Source organism: Gadus morhua, chromosome 19, assembly GCF_902167405.1.
Source record: "Gadus morhua chromosome 19, gadMor3.0, whole genome shotgun sequence".
In the NCBI taxonomy this organism is placed as follows: Eukaryota; Metazoa; Chordata; class Actinopteri; order Gadiformes; family Gadidae; genus Gadus; species Gadus morhua.
Window position 1 is genome coordinate 7,319,523 of NC_044066.1, and position 22,897 is coordinate 7,342,419.

Genomic DNA, 22,897 nt, shown 5'->3' on the forward strand with positions numbered 1-22,897 from the left:
AAATTCGCCTCAACTCGAGCGAATTTGTCGCTGCACAAATCCTCGTGAACGCGCTCACCTGTCCACGGCGAAAGTGTGGCACGACAAATCAAAACTTGTCGCCGTTGTCTCTATTAAAGACAGTTGTTATTGGCCCAAGCTGGGCCAGAGGGGTGTTCCACGAACGGAGGTTTAACAAACACTGAGTTAACGTTGAACTCTAGGTTGATTTACCCTGTGCCGACTAACCCAGAGTTTTCGGTTCCACAGCAGCGGTTATGCATTAGTTCAATCAACTCGGGGTTGGTTAACACAGGGTTGTGCGCAGAGGTGGGTAGGAACGCGCTACATTTACTCCGTTACAAATACTTGAGTAACCTTTTGGATAAATTGTAATTTTAGGAGTAGTTTTATTGCAACATACTTTTACTTTTACTTGAGTAAATATTTGAAGAAAGAACGGTACTTTTACGCCGTTCCATTTGGCTACGTGACGGTCGTTACTTTGTTTTTTTTAGATCTTTTCTTTTATTACATGCGAGATCTATTTCTATCACGTGAATATTCCTTAGCCCAAGTGAAGGAGTTCAAGTACCTCGGGGTCTTGTTCGCGAGTGAGGGTACTATGGAGCGTGAGATTGGCCGGAGAATCGGAGCAGCGGGGGCGGTATTGCGTTCGCTTTACCGCACCGTTGTTACGAAAAGAGAGCTGAGTCGCAAGGCAAAGCTCTCGATCTACCGGTCGATCTTCGTTCCTATCCTCACCTATGGTCATGAGGGTTGGGAGATGGCCGAAAGGACGAGATCGCGGGTACAAGCGGCCGAGAGGCAATTGAATAACGCCTGCACACACACACAGGCACGCACGCACGCACAACGCAGAGTGGTAATCGGGAGAGTTGGGAAAATTCCCTGTGGCCCGTTAACGGGGGGCGCCGGGTCAACATCGACTCGCAACCAATTCGGTTTTGTCTAGAGGAGTAACTGAGCGCCCCCTCCCGAAGTGGCACAGCCCAGGTCGGCCTTGAACTGCGATTGGTCAGAAAGACGTTACAGTTAATGACAACATTGAACTCTCATGCAGGCTCGAACAGAGTGACACACAAACACACACACACACACACACACACACACACACACACACACACACACACACACACACACACACACACACACACACACACACACACACACACACACACACACACACACACACACACGTTGATGTATTTAATTTTGCAAAGATTTAATTTGTTATTGTTTTAGTTCAAGGGTTATACTTTTTTTTTTTAAAGACCTTATTTATTTAATTTAAAAGGATGTTATTTACATTATCTTTATTTGAACATTGCTGTTTTATATTTTGTTGGTGTCTATTTTGTACCGTTTGTGTTGCTCTGTTTATTTAAAAAATAATTCGGAGAAACTCAGTACTTGTACTCTTGAGTACTTGAGTAGTCTTTTCACTGCATACTTTTTTACTCTTACTTGAGTAATTATTTTTACGAGTACTTTTACTTCTACTTGAGTAATTCTAATCTTAAAGTAACAGTACTTTTACTTGAGTACAATTTTTAGCTACTCTGCCCACCACTGGTTGTGCGCGTCCACGCCAAACCTAAAAAGACGTGATGTATGGACCATGGAAACCCTGATCGAAATGGCGAAACGGGCCGCTTATTTCAATGAAATAACTTCAGGTTCTCCTGGAGAGCTATGACGAGGAGAAGGACATTATCACAAGAAAAGGGAACGCTAAAGCCTCTGCAACCCGGAGAACCAAAGCCTGGCAGCGGATCGCTGACCGCGTAAATGCGTTTGTTACACGTCAAAAGCATGATCCTTAATATTTGAGCCATGAATATATAAATATCCCAGTTAAGCATTCTTAAAGATCCTACCACATAACCCCTTTCTTCTAAAAAAATATGTACTTCGAAGGCTTCCGTGAGAAGGCCGACAGTCGGCTGACTGGATCTTGCCCTCAAATTGTCCTGACCCCGGTGGAGGAGCTGTCAATAAACATAAATTCAGGGCGCCCTGGCATGGAGGGGGTACCTGGAGGTACCTACCTCCTCAGAGAGTCAGGGGCCATGCCCCACTGTTTGAATGTACCGTAGGTTTTTGTGTTTTCTTGTATTTTAGATTTTTTTTGCCTTCGAAGTAACACATGCAAACCATGTGCTTGCCACAGCGCATACTATTCCAAATGTTTCTTTTTTTGGTAACTGGGTAGAAAACCTAAAAGTGACAATTCATCAACTTCACAGATCAAGATGGATTAGTGCGTGTAACGATCAAACATTCTCCAGTGGATGCAAGTCCGTTAGGACTATTTTATACTTTGTGTTGTAAGTGCCTCTCGGCATAGTACTCAGACAACATTGCTCTTTGTATCGAGGCTGACACAAATCTTGGATGGGTCATCTGAAAGGACTGAGATGTGCTCAGCATCTCCAACATTTTATAGCTATAGATAAAACTACCATTTGCAAAAAACGGAGGGCTACGCAAATAGTCTGGAGTGAACTGAGGCCAGGTCCTCGATTGGTAGTGTTGGCTATGTAAGGCTATTTAAATATATTAAAGATTTGTGCGAGAATCTATAGGCCTATCTCTCCACTCCAGCAAAAAGTCATTTGATATGCCAAGATGTCGAGGCGTGGTCTTATCAATTGCTCACGGTGGATTGCAAGTATAATTTGCGCTCCGATATCAGCAGTTCTCTCATCAAAAGGGCATGCCGTTGTGAACACATGAAATCTGCGGTGAACGCGGGTTTAAATACCCAAAACCGGGTTATGTTTCAAACTTAACCTGCGCAAAACCTGCTCCGACCAGGTTTGATTCAGAGCATATGTTTCTATAGCAACTAACATACCGTGATCCTTTTGGAACGGAAAACCTAGGGTTACAGCAAACCCTGGCCAGAGCAAATAAAACATGAGCTTTCTGATTTGTCTGGTTCCCAGGTTTGTGTTCAGCAGGTAGCAGTTAAATGACTGTAGTTATCAATATAGTAGTGGGTGTTCATGATAGTTGAAGTATCATGACTCTGTCGTACTTTGTGTGTACATTTATGTGTTAGACGAGAAACAATGTTCAAAATAAGCCACAAAATGAATAAAAATATAGCAATGATTTATTAACTTTTTAATTACGAATTACGAACGGGATGGTTTTGATGATTTTGAGTCATGGCTTCAAGACGCCAGTGTCTTTCTTCATAAGAATTTGAGCAGCGACAGTTGGGGGAGAATATTGCCCCAGAAATGGACATAGCGCATCCTCAGCCTCTGCCTCACATAGCCGCGGTTCATCTCGGAGTTGATCTCTAGGTACTGGTGGCTGTTACTGTCGAAACGGGGCCAGGTCGCTGGCACGTCCAGACCCCTGTTGGGGTCACTGAGGAGGGAAACAAAATAGCATGTTAGCATGGCAACAAACAAAGACAGTTGGAAAAGGGCATGGCTCATTGGAATTCATTACAAGTTTCGTAAAAGGTCTCCAATTAGTTGACGAATACACCTTGCCTTTGGGCACAGCACAGAGACAAAAAAAAACACTCGGCTGTTGGTGTGTAGAAGATGCATGGGTATGCTGTGCTCTGTTTTTAAACAATGGATAAGGAAAGGGGGATTCTGATTGATTGTCTGGTGTAAAGCAAGCTATTTTATATAAAATAAGAATAGAGTTAAGATATTACGTGTTATTGTAGTCATAGTTGAATCCAATGCATAACATTGAATAGCATTTTATTGTTTTTGTAGATTTTAAAATATGAGAAGTATTTTTGATTGTGCGAAGCACATTTATTTTTTGTGAATATTATAAATTAAGTAAAAAAAAAAGTTTATCGCTGACTTGGGTCATCATCGTTCAGCAGATCGTTTTTTTACCCAGACTTGGCGAAGTTGGTCCAGTAGTGGATGAGGTAGCGGGAGACGTCCCTGTGGCTGGGCCAGTACCCCAGTGGCGAGGTGAGGGGCTTCCCGAACACATACTGCAGGTCGTCAGCGTGGTCCGCTCCCATCCAGCTGGGGTAGGGCAGCACCAGACCCCCCATGCGGTTGGGCTGGGAGAACAGGTAGGAGTATGTCCGGCCGCTTCTGCCAATTCTTTAGTGGGACGAAACCGAGGAGAACCGAGAAGAATGGTTACCAATGCAACAGATGAGGACACTGAGGACAGTAGAGCTTGATTGCACCTTATAGAAGTCCTGACAAGCAGTCTCTAACAATGAAAGGAACAAGCTCTTATATACACACACGCATATAGCTTTAACTATTAGCATCTTAGCTAGCTCTACCTTAGCTTTCGACAACATTAATGCATCAAACAGTAGGACTATCTTTTAGGTTGTTTCTGCACATGAAGCATTTACTTAAAAGACAAGGGCAAGCTTATTTATATAGCCAAACCAGCTGGCCTTAAACACAAGAGAAATGGAAAATAAAAGTATAAGATGGTAAAAGAATACATTTTATGTTATCGACAAACATTTGAATACAATTATTGAAATGGGATGTGCTTGCATGTTCTCTTACGTGGCATTGGCATGAAGATAGAGGGCTGCCTGGGTGGGAATCAGAAAGATGTAGTCTGTCCCGATCTCCACCACAGTTTTCTTGATGGTCTCCTGGTCGGGGTTTGTTCCCCAGGTGGAGCTGTAGGTGAGGAATCCACTCTCCATACCGGCCAGGCCTTTCTCCCTAGTGTAAGAGCCCAGGAGTCTTTTCACATCATTCCTGTGGAGAGAAACATTGGTTGTTTCCAAAATGATCCATGTGTGCACTACAAAGTCCAAGTCAAGTCTCAAGTATTTTGGACGCAAGTCCAAGTAAAGTCTTAAAGCTTTAGGGCGCAAGTCTAAAACATATTAATTGCAGATTTTTTGCAGAAGTAAACTATTTTGGTTGATTAATAAAATTATTAATTGGTACATAATTAGAGAATAGTAGTCATCATAGTAATAGTTTAATTTGTATGAAAACACTGTTATTTATTCAACTTCAGGGAGAGAAAGGCCAAATTAACCAGAAGATGTCAGAAATGCTGAAGCTAACCTGCCTCGGAAAAACATGAAAGGTACAGGTAAGAACAGGTGTATGGAATCAAACCAAGAAAATTAGAAAGCAAGTATAGATTAGTAAAAAGAAAAAAGATAAAGTAAAACCCTGAGGAGCTGCCCTGAGATATCTGAAGAATAAATAAAGATCTATTGGAAGTCCAACCAAGTAGAGAATTCAGCTCACGATTGGGAACATTTTCTCTTTTTAGTATGTCACAGTTTTACATGAATGACCAGAACTTACACAGGCGTGTGTAACAGGTGGCTGTTGATGGTGGGCACGTCCAATCCCGTGAAGAGGTGTCCGTCCATATCATTCGCACCAGCGATGTAGTCGATGTCAGCAGCGTTGTGGAACAAGGTACTTGGCTCATCGGGGAGGAAGTCTCCGTCAATGGTGGCTGCCAGGACCAGGTTAAACACCAAAGGGGCTGGTGTAGATGGACACAATACCACACTTTTAACCAGATAGACAGTGGCACATTCCTTGTGCATTAGTGCGTGGGTGACAGAGTTGAGATTCTAGATCCAACCCACTGTGAGTGGAAGAGTGTATCTATGGTCCACTTCATCCATGTGTTGTGGAGAAATTAACCCAGTTCCTGCCGGGTAATCACAGAAAAGCTGGAGCATGAAAGTCCTCGGTCCAATTTAGAAGGGGCAAATCCCTGAACAATGATTCAATGGTTCAACTTTTCCATGATTTTTTCTCGGGAAACAGAGTTGATGTTACAGACCGCAAAGTTTTGATCAGGCATCTCGCTTAGGTATACATCTTTCTTAGGTATAGAATCAATGCTACTACACCTACACCCTAGCCAAAAGGTTGATCTCTGAGAAGCTTAGTGTTTAGCTCAGGCAAGGGGTATAACTGCTCTGCTAATGGACTTACAATCAGGGGAGCTAGTGATTGGGATGGTTCCTGCCATTGTGAGGGACACCGGGTCAGTCATCTTAAGACAGGCTGCCATCCTGTCATCGGTGGGGCAGTTCACTTTCAGAGCTACCTGGAGGGAAGAGAGAATGACCAACTGTAATTAGCAGTACTTTCAGTCGGTCCAAAACTGGATCAGAAAGTATGATGTTTAATAAAAGTGGGATTTATTTGAAACGGTCCACTTAATAATAAATAATATAGTTTTATCAATGCATTTATATAGTGCTTTCCAAGGCACTTGAAGGAAGTTCTGATCAATACCTCTTCTGCAAGCCTCCGCGGGTTTCTGTTGACGGCCCAGGGACAAAGGGCCGTACCACTCTGAGAGATAGCTCTTTTGAACAGCCCTTTGTTATGGGGAGTGATAGTCTTGTTGTGGTACAGACACACACACAAACACAATAACCGATGACAAGTTAGAAACATTTTACAATTCAGAACCCTGGATGTTTTGGGCAACATTGATCATGTTGAACACCACTGAAACTCCCATAGTATTTGAGATTTGTTTGTAGCGTTGGTCACACATCCAGGGGGGAATCTTTCCTCACCTGGAAGCTAACACTGGCTGACCCAGCTGACTCCCCGAAGACAGTGATGTTATCGGGGTCTCCTCCGAAGGAGCGGATGTTCCTGCTGACCCAGGCGATGGCAGCCTGCTGGTCCCACAGACCGTAGTTACCTGGGAACAACGTCATGGCCCCATTAAGGTGTTTCAGTTCAGAATAATTGCTGACACAGCAAAAAACAAATGTCAGTTGCGTGGTCTTTTGGCCACCGAATGGCGATACCTTGTAGGCTACTAGTAGTATTTTGTCTATTTTAACATATTGAATCAAACCGGTGAAGCTTTTCATACTGATGTATGTGTTCCCTGAATCAACGGTCATTTACCAGGCATGCCAGAGTCTCCAGTGCTGAGGAATCCCAGGGGGCCCAGGCGGTATGCGACAGTGACCACGATCACGTCCCCCCTGTCCGCTATCTCCTGCCCGCTGTACAGGTAGTTGTTCAGGAAGTTGGCCCCCATGGAGCCCCCCCACAGGAAAGCCCCTCCATAGATCCACACCATGACTGGGAGCTTAGTGGACACTAAGAAAATACGAGAGCAAATCAAGATCACATCGAGAGTTGAGAGTTTGATTTCCGACATGAGAAAAAACAATACATCTTGAGTAAGAAACCGACTTAAAGGGAAACCGTTAAGCTATGAGTTCTACATTGGTCCAGAATATGCAACTCCATAAAGGAGCAATGGTGTCCATGGTCCAACAGTGCTTTTATACGAGAAATAGCTGAGCATGAACGATCCCCTTCTAATAATATCAGTCCTAACCTGAACGATGATGAGGGACCCAGATGTTGAGATAAAGGCAGTCCTCGCTACCACGGGTGGAAGTCATGATAAGGTTCAACTGAAGGCACCTCGGCCGATATTCAAAGGCCTTAAGGATTCCTGGGAAAGAATGAAGGTTAAATGTAAGATACATGCAGAAAATTAAGAGTCCACACAAAATAATTCCAACTTCAAAATCTGAGGGGAACTAAAGTTTAAACTCAACTTAAGCCGAATAATGTTACATTGTCTTTTAGCTGACCCCTTGTCTTATAGATGCATATTTTCTCCACAGCTCCCTGAATTCCAAAGTTTAATATTTTTTACCCACCGTCCCATCCAGGGTGTCGCTCTGGTTTTTCGAACCTTCCGGGCATTCCGGCAAAGGGAATTCCCTTGAAAACGTCCATGTGGTGTTTGTATCCCAGGCGGATGTTTTTGCCCTCCACCAGGCCTCCCTCGGTGTACACGGTACCCAGCTGCAACGGAGAAAAAAGGCAGTTAGGAACCTCACTTAATATGCTTTTATTTTGAAACAACGTAGTCATCCGAATTCATTACACATTTATTTTTTTATTTTATTTTTTAAAACTATTGAAACACATTTTATTGTACTAATACTAAAATATTTTTTTATGGTTCAGTTTCTTTATACAAATCTATATTTTTGTATTCTAGTATTATCATTTACATTTTTTTTTTGATAAGATATATTTGAAATATTAAATCATTTGAAAAACATTATTAACTATAGCCCTTAAATTCTTAACTTACCTAAAGTCCCAAATTAAAGTTTAAAGTAAATGAAAATCATTATTATACAAAAAACACACTTACAGAAGCCCCAGAGGCCATCTCCAAAAAGAGACCAATGGCAACCGATAGCCCGAGTGCGCGCATCATGTCTGAATAGTGAGGTTGGTGGTTCTGGACTAGTGGTATAAATACAGGAGACCCCTCCCACCTGGTGCGCCTGACAGATCATCACTGTACCCGACCTTCCAATGTCGGCCTTCCCCTCCACTGCTGATAAAACATACACACGCCCCATACCATTACATCAAAGTTACAATAATGTACAATGACTTTGTTTGAACAGGTATACTTATTAATTTAAATACAAATGTTTCCCATAGTCCTCATTTAAACCTGATATTTGTTCTAAATATAGTCACAGGCCCTTTCTACTGTAAGATAAGAGACTTATCATAGGTATTGGCTTCAGCTAAACTACGCTGGACTAGTGCAAGATGTTGGAAAAGCAAATAAACATAAAGCCCATCCCCCTTCTGTGACATATCAAGGCTGAGTACATAAAGGTGATCTCATTGGTAACGCTTCAACCTTCAAAAACAACCTGCGCTTATCTTTAAAAAAATGTGCACGGAAAAAAATATTTTCCCTGTGTTAATATCAGCAGGCAAATAATCCATTTTCAGTTATCTCAAGGAAGCTACGCTTCCTTTTAGTTTAAACTCCCTTCAAAATGAGGGAAATAATAGATGAGAGAAATAAAGAATTGTGGAAAATATTTTTATTTGCATTTTTTCCATGAAGAATGATTGGACAGAGTAGGCCAGGCCTGTCAACAACATTAAGACACATTTTTGCTTAATTTTTATTTCCTCCAAAATACAATCAAATCCCATCAAAGTATCATCTTCATAAACACCTTGATTATTGGAGTACTTGAAATACAGGGGATACAATGGTTACTCATACATCTTCACTGACTGAAGACTGGGGAGAACACTGGTCCAGAAATGCACAAAGCGCATTCTCATCTTCTGCCTCACATTGTCTTTGTTCATTTTGGCGTTGATCTCCAGAAACTGGTGTCCGCTGGTGGTGAACTTGGGCCAGGTTGTTGGCACTTTCAGTCCTTTATTGGGGTCTCTGTTCGGGAACACCATCAGAAAAGCAGGTTTCATTAACATTGAAGGACTTATTCTGATATGGCAGGCAGTCATCATTTCTGCATAATATTAATGTTAAAATATAAATCAAACATTTGACCTCCATTGAAAGTCACTTTCTATTAATATACTTTCCATCAATATAATTGTAATTCACGTTACACTTAATAAGAACATTTGTGACGTAATTATTGTATCATCAGCATACGGCAGAAACACTCACTGAACAATATACTTCTATAATGACAGCATTTAAAGTAGTATTAGAATGTTTTGTAAATAAAATGATCATTATCATGTCTAAATATACAGAATATCAATATAAAGATAATTGACTTTGCAGTTGAAAAACACTTTTCACCCCTCCCACTCCCTAAACTTTCCAAGCCACCCTCAAAATGCAAGGCTTGCTGAAAAAACATTGAACTCGATTTCTCTACGCTGCTGCAGAGTCAGGGCGATTGACCTAGATCCTTGTAGCCCTAAATTAAGTATATAAGGCTGTCTACAAGAACGTGCTTTTTAGAGAACATTAAAAAAATGTTTTGCATATTGTTACTGTAACAGGAAAACACACATGAATCAATTAATAATTGTAACCAGCATACAGCATAAACTCTGATTGATTTTACCCGGTCTTGGCAAAGTTGGTCCAGTAGGCAATCATGTAGCCAGAAAGGTTACGGTGGCTCGGCCAGTAGCCCAGCCAACTGCTGAAGGGTTTCCCAAACACGAACTGCAGGTCGTCAGTATGGTCTGCTCCCATCCAGCTGGGGTAAGGTTTAGCCAGACCGCCCAGGCGGTTGGGCTCTGAGAACAGGTAGGAGTAGGTACGGCCAGACCTACAATAAAATAGGAGATGTCCTTTACAATTCGTTTTCATCTAATCATAAAAACAATTATTTATTTAAATGTATTCAAGTTTTGCTCCTCAGGTTACATCATCAAGCATGCATTACTCTGTAACTTATAGGAGGCCAGGAGTGCTAGAATGCATCAAGGATAGTCAGCAACACCAATCCCCAACCCCTACCCCTTTCCCACCCTACCATCCCCAGCACCAGCTTTGAGGGGTGCCCATCAATATTGTAAATAAGAAAAAAAAATAAAAAGGTTAAATAAAAAATAAGATAAAAATGAATGAAAAAAATAGTTTTGCTCACTTGGCGTGGGAGGCGTGGAGATAGAGAGCAGACTGGGTGGGGATCAGGAAGATGTAGTCCGTTCCGATGTCCACTACCGTCCTCTTGACCGTCTCCTTGCTAGGATTGGCTCCCCAGCCGGTGCTGTACTGAGAGAAGGCAGCCTCCTGACCCGCCTTCCCCTTGACTTTGGTGTAGGCGCCCAGAAGGGCCCTCAAATCCTCCCTACAGAGACACAATGTTGGGGATGAGACCTACCACCCATCTCACTGTCTTCTATATCAAACTGTGGGTTGCCTGTGATCCATTAGTGGGTTGCAGGGTGGCCTTTTCTACATGTCTTATATCTTGTATCATTTTAACATTAACATGATTGAAGCTTGAAAAGAATAATCTTGTATTGATGCACAATACATTTTGAGCATTTATCAGCTTGTATACCATGCACATTCTGATAACTGCTAACTTCAAGTTAAATTCGATATTTTGCCACAACAGGCTAACTCTCACTCAAGCTTGAATCCTACTAGCTTGAATCCAACTAGCTTGAGTCCTACTAGCTTGAGTTTGAATAGCTTGAGTCCTATTAGCTTGTCGCTGGCGGAGGTCCTGCGAGCTTGGTTCCACCTCCAGATGTAGGCACATGTGGTGACCATACTCACACTTTGGTGTCCACCAGCGGGCGGTTGATTGAGGGAATGTCCAGTCCCGTGAAGAGGTGCCCGTCCATGTTGTTGACACCAGCGAGGTAATCGATGTCAGCAGTGTTGTTGAACAAGTTACCGGGGTCATCTGGGAGGAAGTCCCCATCGATGCTGGCTGCCAGGACCAGGTTGTTCAATAGTGGACCTGGTCGAATGGACAAGAGAGAGCCATTGTAAATAATGTTTGGCCGACCCACTTTATGTATTACCTCAGACATGGTTGCAATGACAATGGTGGACTTTGGTGAAAATTATTGATTTATTTTTCCTTTAAAAATTACAGAAAAGGTAAGAAACGATGCAACAGGAGGAACCTCGGCAGTATATATTAATAGATACATTTCCGATTCATGCAGAACATATTTGATCAATTATATTAATTGAGTGCACTTTAAAGTTGAACACAACTACATTACAATGTGTAGTGTGCAGCTGCAGACATTTTGTAAACTCTGCTTTAACAAAACCCAGCGGTAGACATCCGGTTGATAGTCGATGTGGACACTCACTGTCAGGGGAACTGGTATAGGGCATGTTACCAGCCATGGTGAGGGCCACCGGATCCGTCATCTTCAGACATGACGCCATTGTTTCATCAGTAGGGCAATTGACCTTCCGAGCCACCTATAGGGGAAAGAGTAATACTATTCATCTGTAATAGTTTTTGTCAGGGGGAAAGAATAGTGTTGTAGAGGTAAGGGTGTTTGACTTTCAACCAAAGGCTTCTGGGTTTGATCCCCCAAAGTCTGCAGTCTACCTGTTGTTTAATGACAAGCCATTCACTGTAAGTTGCTTTGGATCAAACTATATAAAAAGCACCTGGTTAATAGTAATTTGTTACGCAGAGCAATACATCGCAAGCACTCTACTAGTTAGAATTAGTCCAGCCCAGTGAGGTTGCTTTTTGAATGATTATGTGATTGAACGTGCTCATTTGAGTCACATGACCCAAACCAAGAAGCTGGAAAACGTTTCACTGAACAATTTTATCGTCGGTTGTCTGTATTCTTACCGACTCGGCTACCGGGCGAGGGTTTCTGTTGACTGCCCAAGGGCACAGGGCAACACCACTCTGGGAGATGGCCCGTTTAAAGAGCCCCTTGTTGTGGGGACTCAGAGTCTATACGCACACACAGAACATAGAGAAAAATGTTATGGACCATAAACTGTGATTTAGGTGGTCTTTTCCCTTTCTGGCAACACTTTCGATAAGAAGCTATTCACATTATTTTTTAATTATGAATTAAACATCATTACTTAAACCATAGATGTTAGAATCTGAATCTGATCCAACCCATCATCTGTACTGACATGAGTTCAACATTTCTATCTGATTAATTTCCTAGACCTTCCTTGACCTCTGACCTGTAAGCTAACACTGGCTCCACCAGCCGACTCCCCGAAGAGGGTGACGTTGTCGGGGTCTCCTCCGAAGGAGCGGATGTTCCTGTGGACCCAGGCGATGGCAGCCTGCTGGTCCCACATACCATAGTTACCTGCAGTAAAAAGTGATTATTAGCATCCTATTAAATTCATCATAAAATCTTCTAAATTACGAAAACTTGGAGAGTTGGTGTCTCTAAGAGATCTACCTGGCAGACTTGAGTCTCCAGTGCTGAGGTAGCCCAGGGCGCCCACACGGTATCCTATGGTGACCACGATCACGTCCCCCCTGTCGGCGATCTCCTGCCCGCTGTACAGGTAGTTGTCGAGGAAGTTTGCCCCCATGGAGCCCCCAACCAGGAAACCCCCTCCATAGATCCACACCATAACCGGCAGTCCAGTGGACACTGATGGGGCCAAACAAAGATTAACACAATTTCTTAACAATTTAAAAGATCATGGTGTTTTTCTCTTCAAAATAAAAGTCCCCTTAGTGGCGGGCTTTAGGAGGTGTATTACCTTCTCTGCCGTGAGGGACCCAGATGTTGAGATAGAGACAGTCTTCGCTGCCTCGAGTGCCGGTCTGGAGAAGATTCAGCTGCAGACATCTCTTCATGAACTCTGTGGCCTTCAGAACGCCTTAATACAGATCCAAGACAGTTAGGTGCCGTACCAAATATCACAGCACTGTGAATGTGTCTATAAAATAATCAATGGAAACACAGAGATTCCAGATGTAGCAGTTTTGTTTTACGAAATTAAAATTATATCTAAAATAAGCTCACCCTCCCATCCAGGGTGTCTCCTGGGTTTCTCAAACCTTCCAGGTATAGCTGCGAAGGGAACTCCCTTGAAGACATCCATGTGGCGACGGTATCCCAGGCGGATGTTGGTTCCCTCCACCAGGCCTCCCTCTGTGAACACAGTTCCCAGCTGCCATGGAGGACAAGAGCAGTCAGGAGCATCACTTAATACTATACTTTTATTTTGAAAGTTCTCACTTTGTTCCATTTTGGACTTTTCTATACTTAAAGCAAGGAATATGTATATACATTGTACAAACAAACTGTATACATTGTATGCAGTCTTGTTTAGGTCTTTGCATTGGGATTCTTGTCTGAATTATTATCTTTTTTGATTATTATTATTCTTTTGTAGATACCGTATCTAATTTATTTTACAACGTAGACACAATCACCTGGATTGATGTAAACTTATGCTGAAATGCAGGTATTACACAACAACCCAATCGTAATATATGTAGGCCTAAAGGAATCGATTTACATTTGTATGTTATCAAAAGATTGATATCAACATTTTGAAAAAGTTTCTAGTTCATGCATACGCTCTTAAATGTGCTTTTCCAAAAACAGTATATTTTTTATGTTCAATTCACAAAAACATCTTGAGACTACAGACCCGGGTTAACACTGCTTTCCATCCTTATTGTTCATTACACTTCCTAGGCAACGCCCCCTGGTTTATACAGCTGTCTAGATCAAATAAAAAATTCACACACTGACTCAGCCCCTCAGATATTTATAGACCTAGTCCTGGATGGATGATTAAATCTGATAAGAGGTATTGATCTTAATGTAAAATCCACGGGGGAATAATAACACTTTCTACATAATTTTCTGTTCATAGTCTGAATATTTCTGTTTAATGGTAATTATATTAATGCCTACAGCGATAAAGGGTCTGTATAAATGAGGAAAGTAAAATGATGAATTCATAATGAAGAAAGTGCATAACTCACAGACTCAGCCGAGGCCGCCCCCCAGGAAAGGGCTACGACAACTAACACCCCCAGCGTCTTCATCATCATCGCGATCGGGAAATAAATGTAACCCCTAGCAGGTGATTCTTAGGTCTTATAAACACTGTCCGCCTGACGCACCTCCCACCCTATCCATTTCCCAGTAGTATTAAACTTTTAAGACTCAACAGACCTGTGAAACCGAGGGGGACCGGACGTCAACGTTACCCGGGGAGTCTCCGCCTCTCGGGGCCTATCCCTCTGCTGGAACGGTCCCCGGGAATGTCTCCGTAAAAAAAATAATATATTAAACATATATTATATAGCCACATGTATATAGAAAGCTATTCAAGAAAGGTCATGAATATTGATTTTGAGACGGTGGGTATGTCTCATTCCCTATTCAGGTAGCCTGCTTTTGCCCGTATTTGAGTGGTTTATAAGAGCTTAGAACACATCATAGTTAACCATTGGGCATGTACTGGCAAACATCTACTACAGTACTAGATCAGTTCAGAAGTAATGTCGGATATTTTGCGGATATGACCGGCGCACTACAAATGTGAAGCCTGTTCACTTTTAGCTCCAAAATACAAAAAAAACACTTTGTAGAAGAAAACACAAATCTTTATTTACAAAATCCATTAACTCCATGTAGGACGCACTGACACCATGGCTTCTTTGTCTATTCACATGTAATCCAACATTTCCGTCTCCATCTCGTTCTCGCTTCCCTCCGACGGGTGGAAGTCGTCCTCCTCGTCCGCCTCTTCGTCCTCCTCGTTGTCCTCCTCGCCCTCCGGCTTCCCGGCGTAGGAGGTCCGCTTGGAGGCCATGCTCAGCCCGGAGCGCCGTCGCTTCGTTGGCGTCGGGATCAACTCTGCAGGAGGGTCTTAGGGACGTTATGAAAGGGTCATCATAGTTGAACACGATATTGCAATTAAGTGTTTTTCAATACGTTAAAAGACTCGTTAGTATCTTTACGTTACCAATACGACCAATAATAGGATCAATACGTTAGTAGACTCACTGAAAAATAAATTACAATTAATTAATACAACTTGAGTCTTTTCTGTGGTTCCCTAAGAGGGGAAGGTTATAAAAACAGCTTAGATAGACTATCCTGCCCTCTCAAATCTATACCACAAACTTAAGCTTCAATTGAACTACTGCTAGCATGGAGCTTATTCTGAGTGGAGGAACTGAACGCAGGATTCCTTGTTCAGTTCCCCCCTCCAGCTAGCGTTTAGATCCAAGATGGTCACTGGGTGGTTAATCTGGCCCACAGCATGGGGGTGTTCTTCACGGCCGGGCTGCTCCTTACTTGGCTTCTGAGCTCGGACGACCTTCTTGATCAGGCCTGAGATGATGTCCCGCAGGTCATCCGTTGTGTGAGGGAGACACCAGCCGTCTCTCTCGTCGCACACCTTCTCGTCGCCTTTGTTACGGTCGATCACTTCCTTTATGCTGGACGTGCGACACGGGAACACAGGAATAATGAAACGCAGTTTCATAGGAGGGTTTCACATGATGTCATGCACGTTCCGAGCCGCTATCTTGTTACTTTTTAAGAATAAGAATAATGCCAGGTCTCTTGTTTATTGCAAACATTTGTCAAGAAATACTAAGATGGCAGGCTTGAACTTGATTTATGATACTTCAGATCCTATGAACCCTGCTATTACAGAAAAACCTGACATGCATTAACTAGCATATAGTTTAGACTTAAAAGTACATTTTAATAGCTTTTTTGGTTTGTGTCAGGTACAGTGTGTGCTGAGCAAGTGCCAAACTGTGCTGTACCTTTCCACGTCCAGGTCACAGAGCTGGTAGAACATCTGTCTGTGTGGGGGCAGCATTCCGTCCCTGAAGACGTACGACGACTCCTGCATAGGGGGAGGAAGGTCAGTTAGCCTGAGCGTGGGGTTCGTTCCAATAACATTGTGGTGCATCCTAGACCATTCAGTCGAATTTCAAAGAGGTGCAGTTAAAGAGAATATTTCCCCAAGAAAAAGGCTGTTTATTTGGCTGTATTATATTGATTTATATAGATTGTACATTTAGGGTTTTAGTGAGAGTAAACTAAGAGCCGATAAAAAACAGTGGAAAGGACAGGGAACAGGAATTTAAATGTAAATGTACTGGGTACAGAACAAATTAAAAAAAAAACACACCAACACACTGACTAACTAACTACTACTTAGCTAGCTATCTATCTAAGAAAAGTCCAAGATCATCCTCGAACGATACAAAGATGCCGGATTACTATCTCCTTGGGTGCCAATTCAGAAAAAACTCTTCTTTTGTAGGTAACATGTTTGGGAAACAGTTGCAGTATCGCCAACTGAAAGTTGCTTTACACGAGGGTGAAGGACACAAAGTAAACCATCCACTGAGTATTAGTGTCATCTTGAACTATCTATGAACATCCTTTCTGTACCGACAGCGATATATTGTTGCACTTCTTATGAAAAATGTACTTATTGTAAGTCGCTTTGGATAAAAGCGTCTGCTAAATGCCCTAAATGTAAATGTAAATCTTCCCAGCAAACACATTCGCAAAGAAGGTTACGTTTCAATTGATGTATATAATTGATATCTTGTCTGCACATTTGTATTGCTACATAAAGTGCACGGTGAGCCGGTCGGGCCAGAGGGGACCCCACAGAGAACGGGGTGCCTCCAAGCCCCTGAATGTCTCCCTGCGTGGGCGTGGCTGGGCGGCTGACCTTCAACTGGTGCCGGACGGGGATTGGATAGCGGCTGGTGCTGGGACCCTCCTGAGGCAGCTCTGTCACACTGGCGGCCTGCGGAGCTGCAGCATACAACACACGTTCATGTACGTTTTGTGTGACGTATTCTTTTGAGGACATTTTCAAAGAAATGCACCATTCAATACAGAAACTGCATCATTCAGTTCAACTAACCCTCGCTTTATTTCTTAACATGTGTAGAGTAAAAGTTTTGATTTTCCCTGTTAGCGCGAGTTGAGGAGGCCCTTTATTGAAAGCTTGATGCATGTAGCTATTGTAGTGCAGGGATGATGTGCACTGACCCATTTTGTTCAGTGTGATGGACAGGCTGTAGTCCATGGAGCTCCTCTTAGCTTTCACTGGCATGTCACTCAGAGAATACCCTTGAAGAGAGAAAACACACTTAGAAATATAGACACATGCAGCAGACACTGGTGCATGAGATGAACCTCTCACACACTGCCTTGCGGGAAGGATAATCTAAGGTTTCTCTCAGCTGACAGATCATGGGTTCCACCCAAAATGACCGAAGCCTCCCTGTGAACAACCTGGAGCCCGACGCCTCAGCCCTGCCTGCTCACTCCTTGGATGTTACTTTTCAAATTGACCTGAGATAAGTTGTCATAGCTTTACATGAACTGAATGGTGACTGTTTCCCGCCAATGCAGCGGTGGGCGGCGCTGACTAACCTCTGGGAGGAATGCACTTGTTTGCGTACGTGCAGATCCGCCACCGTAATGGGGCGTATAAACTCTACGCCCCAACTCACTCTACGAGTTGCGGCGTGGATCTACGCAGAAGTGCTGACACAGTGTGTGCATTGGCCTTGCACACCAACCATGGCGGGAAGACTAAAACCTATAAGCAGAAGGCCGCTCCCCCCACTATCACCAATCAGAACAATATATCCTGCACGGCCCACAGAAAACCAGCCTTTCCCATGACACTCCCCCATATGCTTGGCTCTGATTAGCTCAAAGCGGCGGCTACCCCCAGGTTGTTTACCATGTCTGGTGCTACAGCGGATCCTGAAGTCCAGCATCTGGTATTTCTTGGACTCGGGGCTCTTCCGTGGGTCGTAGCCCAGCCTCACCCATAGGCTCCTCCAGGGCCCAGTCACCTAGGAAACCACAGAATCCAGAGCAGCAGATTGGTTAAAGTCTCAGCTAAAGTCAAAACACAATATACTAGCATTTGCTTTTTCTGATCAGTTATTTGCTTTGTGAGACGTCTAAACTAATTTACCTTCTGTTCATTTATTAAGTATAATTTTTTGTCTTTCAGTAAACACAGTAGGACCCATGTACATAGAAACAATATCCTTTTCTCTATAGGCCTCTTCTTATTATTAGGAGGAGATCAGAATAAAAAGACAAATATAGTTGTGTTTTAGTGTAGTACTCTAGTAGGTCAGAGCAGGCAGTAACAAACTTTATATTCCTTCATAAAAATATTGGCCAGTTATGTATCAGCAATATTCTCCTGTATTTGGAAGAAAAGAAAACAATCTTTGAGGTAATCTCACCATGTAGTAGGCCATGACGGGCAAGAGCAATTTGAGTTTTTCAGGGTGGATGTCCAGGTTGCCCTTGACTGCGTTCCGGGACCAGATGGGCCGGCTCTCAAACATCTGTGAACGGTGTTGGTGGGGAGAAGATAAGTTAGTAGATAGACACGGCGGGATCAAAAAAACAACATTGGGCGAGGGCAACGGTTTTGGCCGAATATATACGCTCTACCCAAACAGTTTTCTGATGTGGGTTGTCAGTAAACATTCTCCGGAGCGAGGGGGAAAAGTAGAGAAGAAGTAAGAGCACAAGAAGATGAGAAGAGGTAGAATAAACATGAAGAATAACAAGAATACTAACAACATATTTAGTTTATTAAAGTTTAGTTTAGTTTATTAAAGATCATTCCACATAGTATTAAACAAATATTTTGACAATCCGGTGTTTTTGTCGTGAGATGAGAACACCTGGGAGGAAGGTTGGCCAGCGATAAGAATGGAGATAGACCAGTCAGGATCAAGCATGCACCACGATAGAAAGCTAAAATAAAATAAACTGTTGACAGTTGGGTTGCTTTGGCATGAGAGCAAAGAGAACCGCCTGGCAGTGAGATGAAGCGGCTTTACTGTGACTCAAATACAGAAGATAAAAAGAAATATATATATATTATAACCATACAAACTAAACTTTGTGTGGAAGCCACTAGGGACTGGGAGTTTATGAAATAGTCTAATACAAGCAAAAAAAGAAAGTAGTGAGTAAAGTAAAAATCTTTTTAACAACTACAATTATTCACTGGACTGGATTTGAATAATGGAAGAATGATTATTGGTTTTTAACAAATTATCGCATTTTATTTTGCTGCGTGTCAGATCTTACTAGGTTGTTTATAGAAACTGTTTCATTAGCGGTTTCATAAAAGCAATAAGCAACTCGAGGCTGTGATCTACAGTGATTTGATAAGAGCTAGGGGGGCTTTAGCCACTGCCTATCGACGCCCCCTAGCTGTTGGTGAAATCACTGCAACACGGCCCCTCGCCTCCTTATTGATTATACGTAACAGCTACAAATAAATATGAATAAATATGAGAGTGGGGGCCATTTGGTTTCCTGCTCCGATGCTGGTGGACCCCCGACCCGACCCCGGGGGTTTACCGGGAACACAGACCTTTCTGAGGGTCTGCTCGGTCGTCACGTCAGACTGCTTGATGCAGACCCTCTGCCAGTTGAGGCGGGCCGCCTCCATGCACTCCGAGGGCACGGTGGCGTCCGCAAAGCTCACAAAGATGGCGTTGTGGTGCCGCCGCACTCGGTTCAGGCCGATGAAGTTCTCCTTGGTCATGGGTAACTGGCTGTGAAGGGAGATGATCCGTCCTCATGTTGGTCTCATGGTTGGATTTGCTCGACATTGTTGATCATTGAGCAGGATTGGATTGACAATATTGCCATTAAATTTGTTTGTTCGTTATTATTACTGCTAAGAGGTATTATAACCATACTAACTTGTGGTGGATGTCCGGACGGTAGTTGTAGTCGACCGGGGTGTCCAAGCGGGAGAAGATGGGCGGGGGCAGGAAGAAGGGCATGGGCTGCTCAAAGAACTCCTGGTTCTCAAACGTACGCAGGATGACCTTGTCGTACAGAGACGTGTGTTTCCCGTCTTCCGAATGCAAAGCCAGGCACTGGAAGTCCGCCATCCCTGAAATGAGTCGGAAGACCTGTGAGCGAATCGACCGCCAGTGTGGGGCTGAACGAAAATACTAAAGCAGAAGAAACATAAATAACTGGAAAATGCATAGAACTTAAATTATTATGGGAAATTAAGTTAAACGTATAATATACGTTTTGAGGTTTCAAGCTAGCCCCGGTTTATATTTTTTGCGGCAAAGAAAACCTCAGCACGCCCCCTCCCTACCTGCACTCTCCAGACATCGGCCACCTTCCAAAAGTGAGGCTCCCTTTTTTGAGATATAACATGACATTTCTCAACGCTGCTTTGTCGACGCATTTTACCCTGATACTTACCCTGAAGCTGGTGTCAGCGTAATCAAATGTGTTTTAGAGCACATTTTATTCAAAACATATTTGCACATTGTAACTTTAAGAAGAAGAGTAAACAACATGAAAATGTATAGAAAAATCTAATGTAGAACAACCTGAGGAAGAAGAACTAGTGTTAATAAGATGAAATTGCCGAGAATTGTATGTAGAATTACCTTGAAATTTGTATGTTGTGCCGATGACTCCGAGCACCTCCATGTGTAGCTGTGTGTCCTGGGGGTCTTTCTTGCGGACCCGTCTTCTCACACGGAGCAAGAGGTTGTTGGAGGGAAAGCGGTTTCCGCACAGAGAGTGGCAGAAGGGATCCTTGGGCCGGTAGCGCAGCTCCAGCCGCCGGTTGGGATCAGCGTAGGTCTGAAAGAAGTACCATTCATCAGACAGCACGCATGACGGCTTTGTTATGTTCATTTCAACAAGGGGTGTGACAAAGACAATGCCCTGACTCACAGCAGGAATGATTATTTGAAACGTTATAGACTCATTGAATCATGGGGATGGTTGAGTGAGTTACGCTGTTCGTACTGTTAATCATAAATCCGAATTAGAATGTTGTTTGCCAAATAGGCCTTGGTCCCACGTACGATGATTTGCTGCATGCTGCAGTAAAACAAGATATTTAGGATACAATACAGTGTTGGGGGTAACCTTGCACAAGTTATCCTTGTAGAAAAATATGTAAGCATTATTCCTCATATTCAGCATTAACCATTTCATTTATTTTGGTGCATATACAAGTCATGAGCTGTATGTTGCGCTGACCTTCGACAGTACTTTCTCGCCTCCGATTGTCTCAAGCATCTTGTCCACATTTGCAATCAGCGCCGGGTACTCAATGCACACGAGTTTATTATAGTGAAGTTTGACCGCCGAGGAGCTGCCAGACCCGGGCGACACGTCCTCTCCCTCGGTTGATATCTTCAATTCTTTCAAGGTAAACCTCAGTTTATGTTCACTGGAATCTGACATTTCTGAGAATATAGCGGTTTATTATATAACAATGAGTTATGAAATGAGTTAACTCAAAGCATTTTGTAAACGAAGTGTACACTGCAGCAAGGAGGCATTGTTTACTCCATTGCTAAATCCGTCCGGGAGGAAACATTTCTGTCTTATGATCGTTCCGTGTGTTCCGAACGATAGTTAAGCTTTCTTTTTTTGGCAATCTGTTTTAACTTAAAAGCTTGATAATAAGAAAGGGAGGCATCGAGATTTTTTCCACATGCAATATATTCAAGATATCAATGCAAATGTAATGAAAAATAAATATAATAAAATGTTGCTATTATTCAAGTTTTCCAATTTCTACCACAAGGTGTCAGCAGGGAAAACAATAATGATCCCGTACAACGTCTACACATTTTCCACGAGTGAATTTAATTCTGCGTTCTGGTCAATAATTAGTGTTTTGTTCCTTATTTTTTAAACATTGAACGTGCCATGACATGTCATTCTTACAACTTAGGGGACATCTAGCTCTTGCTTATATACAACTGACACAGATACAGTGAGACAATTAGTCAGTTACAATGATTTAACGCTGACTAAAGTCTTCAGTTTTTTATGAGGAAACCATGGCAGAGGGAGATTCGGGGAGTGTACTACCCTACTGTTGCTCAGAGTTCATTCAGTGTGATCTGACTGTTGAGCTTAAATAAATGCTGGAGGTGTATACTGTCTTTAGCAACGATTACTATGTTGATTTTGTTTGCTTTTGTACCTGCTTGACATATTGATACAAGAAGTCAGGGCATGCCTAGATTTTAAAGACAACATCCACTGACCCCTTTTCGAATGAGTCCTGTGATGGTTGGTATACTTAAAACAGAGGCTCACGAGATACGAATGACATATCATTTATTATTATTTCTAAACATGAAATAATCAAATAAAATAAATAAAGAATCTTCTTTGATTACGATTTCATATAGACGTGTAGATGTCATTGTCAATTTATCTAATTTTCCATCTTTCTTAAAATTTCATTTTTTTGCATGACAAACGCAGCGAGTTAGCAGTGGCATAAAGTCGCAGAGGATGAGAGAGAATTGCAGGGTGCTGCTATCTTTCCCGGGTCCTCCCTACTGCCGGGCTGGCGTGTTCCAACCGTCGGCCATGTGCTGGCGCCACGATAAGCCTATCGTCCGCCCTCCTCTGCCGGGCTCTCACGGTGCATCTCCAGCTGCCACCCCCAGATTTCAACCATTCTCTCGTATTTAGACATCTGTCTCCAAAATCATCTGCTTTGCGCGTTGGCCGCTGATAGCCTACCACCACATCACTAACTTCGCCCTGGTTGTGTACCATTTTTTTAATCATGCTTGTATATCACCGGTTCCGGTTCCGCCGCT

At 42.8% G+C, this 22,897-nt stretch overlaps 3 protein-coding genes across 4 annotated transcripts; all 3 read right to left on the bottom strand.

The window, feature by feature from the left end:
* Positions 1 to 3,103: 3,103 nt before the first annotated feature.
* LOC115532524 (bile salt-activated lipase) lies at positions 3,104 to 8,270 on the bottom strand. The gene is made up of 11 exons (XM_030342354.1): positions 8,161 to 8,270; positions 7,655 to 7,802; positions 7,324 to 7,443; positions 6,882 to 7,079; positions 6,539 to 6,669; positions 6,249 to 6,356; positions 5,943 to 6,057; positions 5,295 to 5,481; positions 4,527 to 4,727; positions 3,879 to 4,097; positions 3,104 to 3,384 (listed from the first exon to the last, which is right to left on the bottom strand). The coding sequence occupies exons 1-11, from the start codon at positions 8,224 to 8,226 to the stop codon at positions 3,204 to 3,206; spliced, it is 1,674 nt and encodes a 557-aa protein (XP_030198214.1). The 5' UTR covers positions 8,227 to 8,270; the 3' UTR covers positions 3,104 to 3,203.
* Positions 8,271 to 8,840: 570 nt separating this feature from the next.
* On the bottom strand, positions 8,841 to 14,470 carry LOC115532295 (bile salt-activated lipase). Its single transcript, XM_030341977.1, has 11 exons — positions 14,228 to 14,470; positions 13,254 to 13,401; positions 12,988 to 13,107; positions 12,678 to 12,875; positions 12,451 to 12,581; positions 12,098 to 12,205; positions 11,595 to 11,709; positions 11,044 to 11,230; positions 10,403 to 10,606; positions 9,872 to 10,081; positions 8,841 to 9,219 (listed from the first exon to the last, which is right to left on the bottom strand). Exons 1-11 carry the CDS (start codon positions 14,294 to 14,296, stop codon positions 9,036 to 9,038), a joined length of 1,674 nt encoding a protein of 557 aa, XP_030197837.1. The 5' UTR covers positions 14,297 to 14,470; the 3' UTR covers positions 8,841 to 9,035.
* Positions 14,471 to 14,836: 366 nt separating this feature from the next.
* On the bottom strand, positions 14,837 to 21,657 carry gtf3c5 (general transcription factor IIIC, polypeptide 5). 2 transcript variants are annotated; one of them, XM_030341980.1, is made up of 11 exons: positions 21,309 to 21,657; positions 20,705 to 20,903; positions 19,992 to 20,187; positions 19,657 to 19,840; positions 18,506 to 18,610; positions 17,986 to 18,100; positions 17,283 to 17,363; positions 16,957 to 17,042; positions 16,031 to 16,113; positions 15,552 to 15,694; positions 14,837 to 15,107 (listed from the first exon to the last, which is right to left on the bottom strand). In XM_030341980.1, the coding sequence occupies exons 1-11, from the start codon at positions 21,513 to 21,515 to the stop codon at positions 14,917 to 14,919; spliced, it is 1,590 nt and encodes a 529-aa protein (XP_030197840.1). In that variant the 5' UTR covers positions 21,516 to 21,657; the 3' UTR covers positions 14,837 to 14,916. The 2 variants fall into 2 exon arrangements, with proteins under 2 accessions (XP_030197840.1, XP_030197839.1); XM_030341979.1 differs by having other exon boundaries at positions 14,837 to 15,119.
* Positions 21,658 to 22,897: the final 1,240 nt, after the last annotated feature.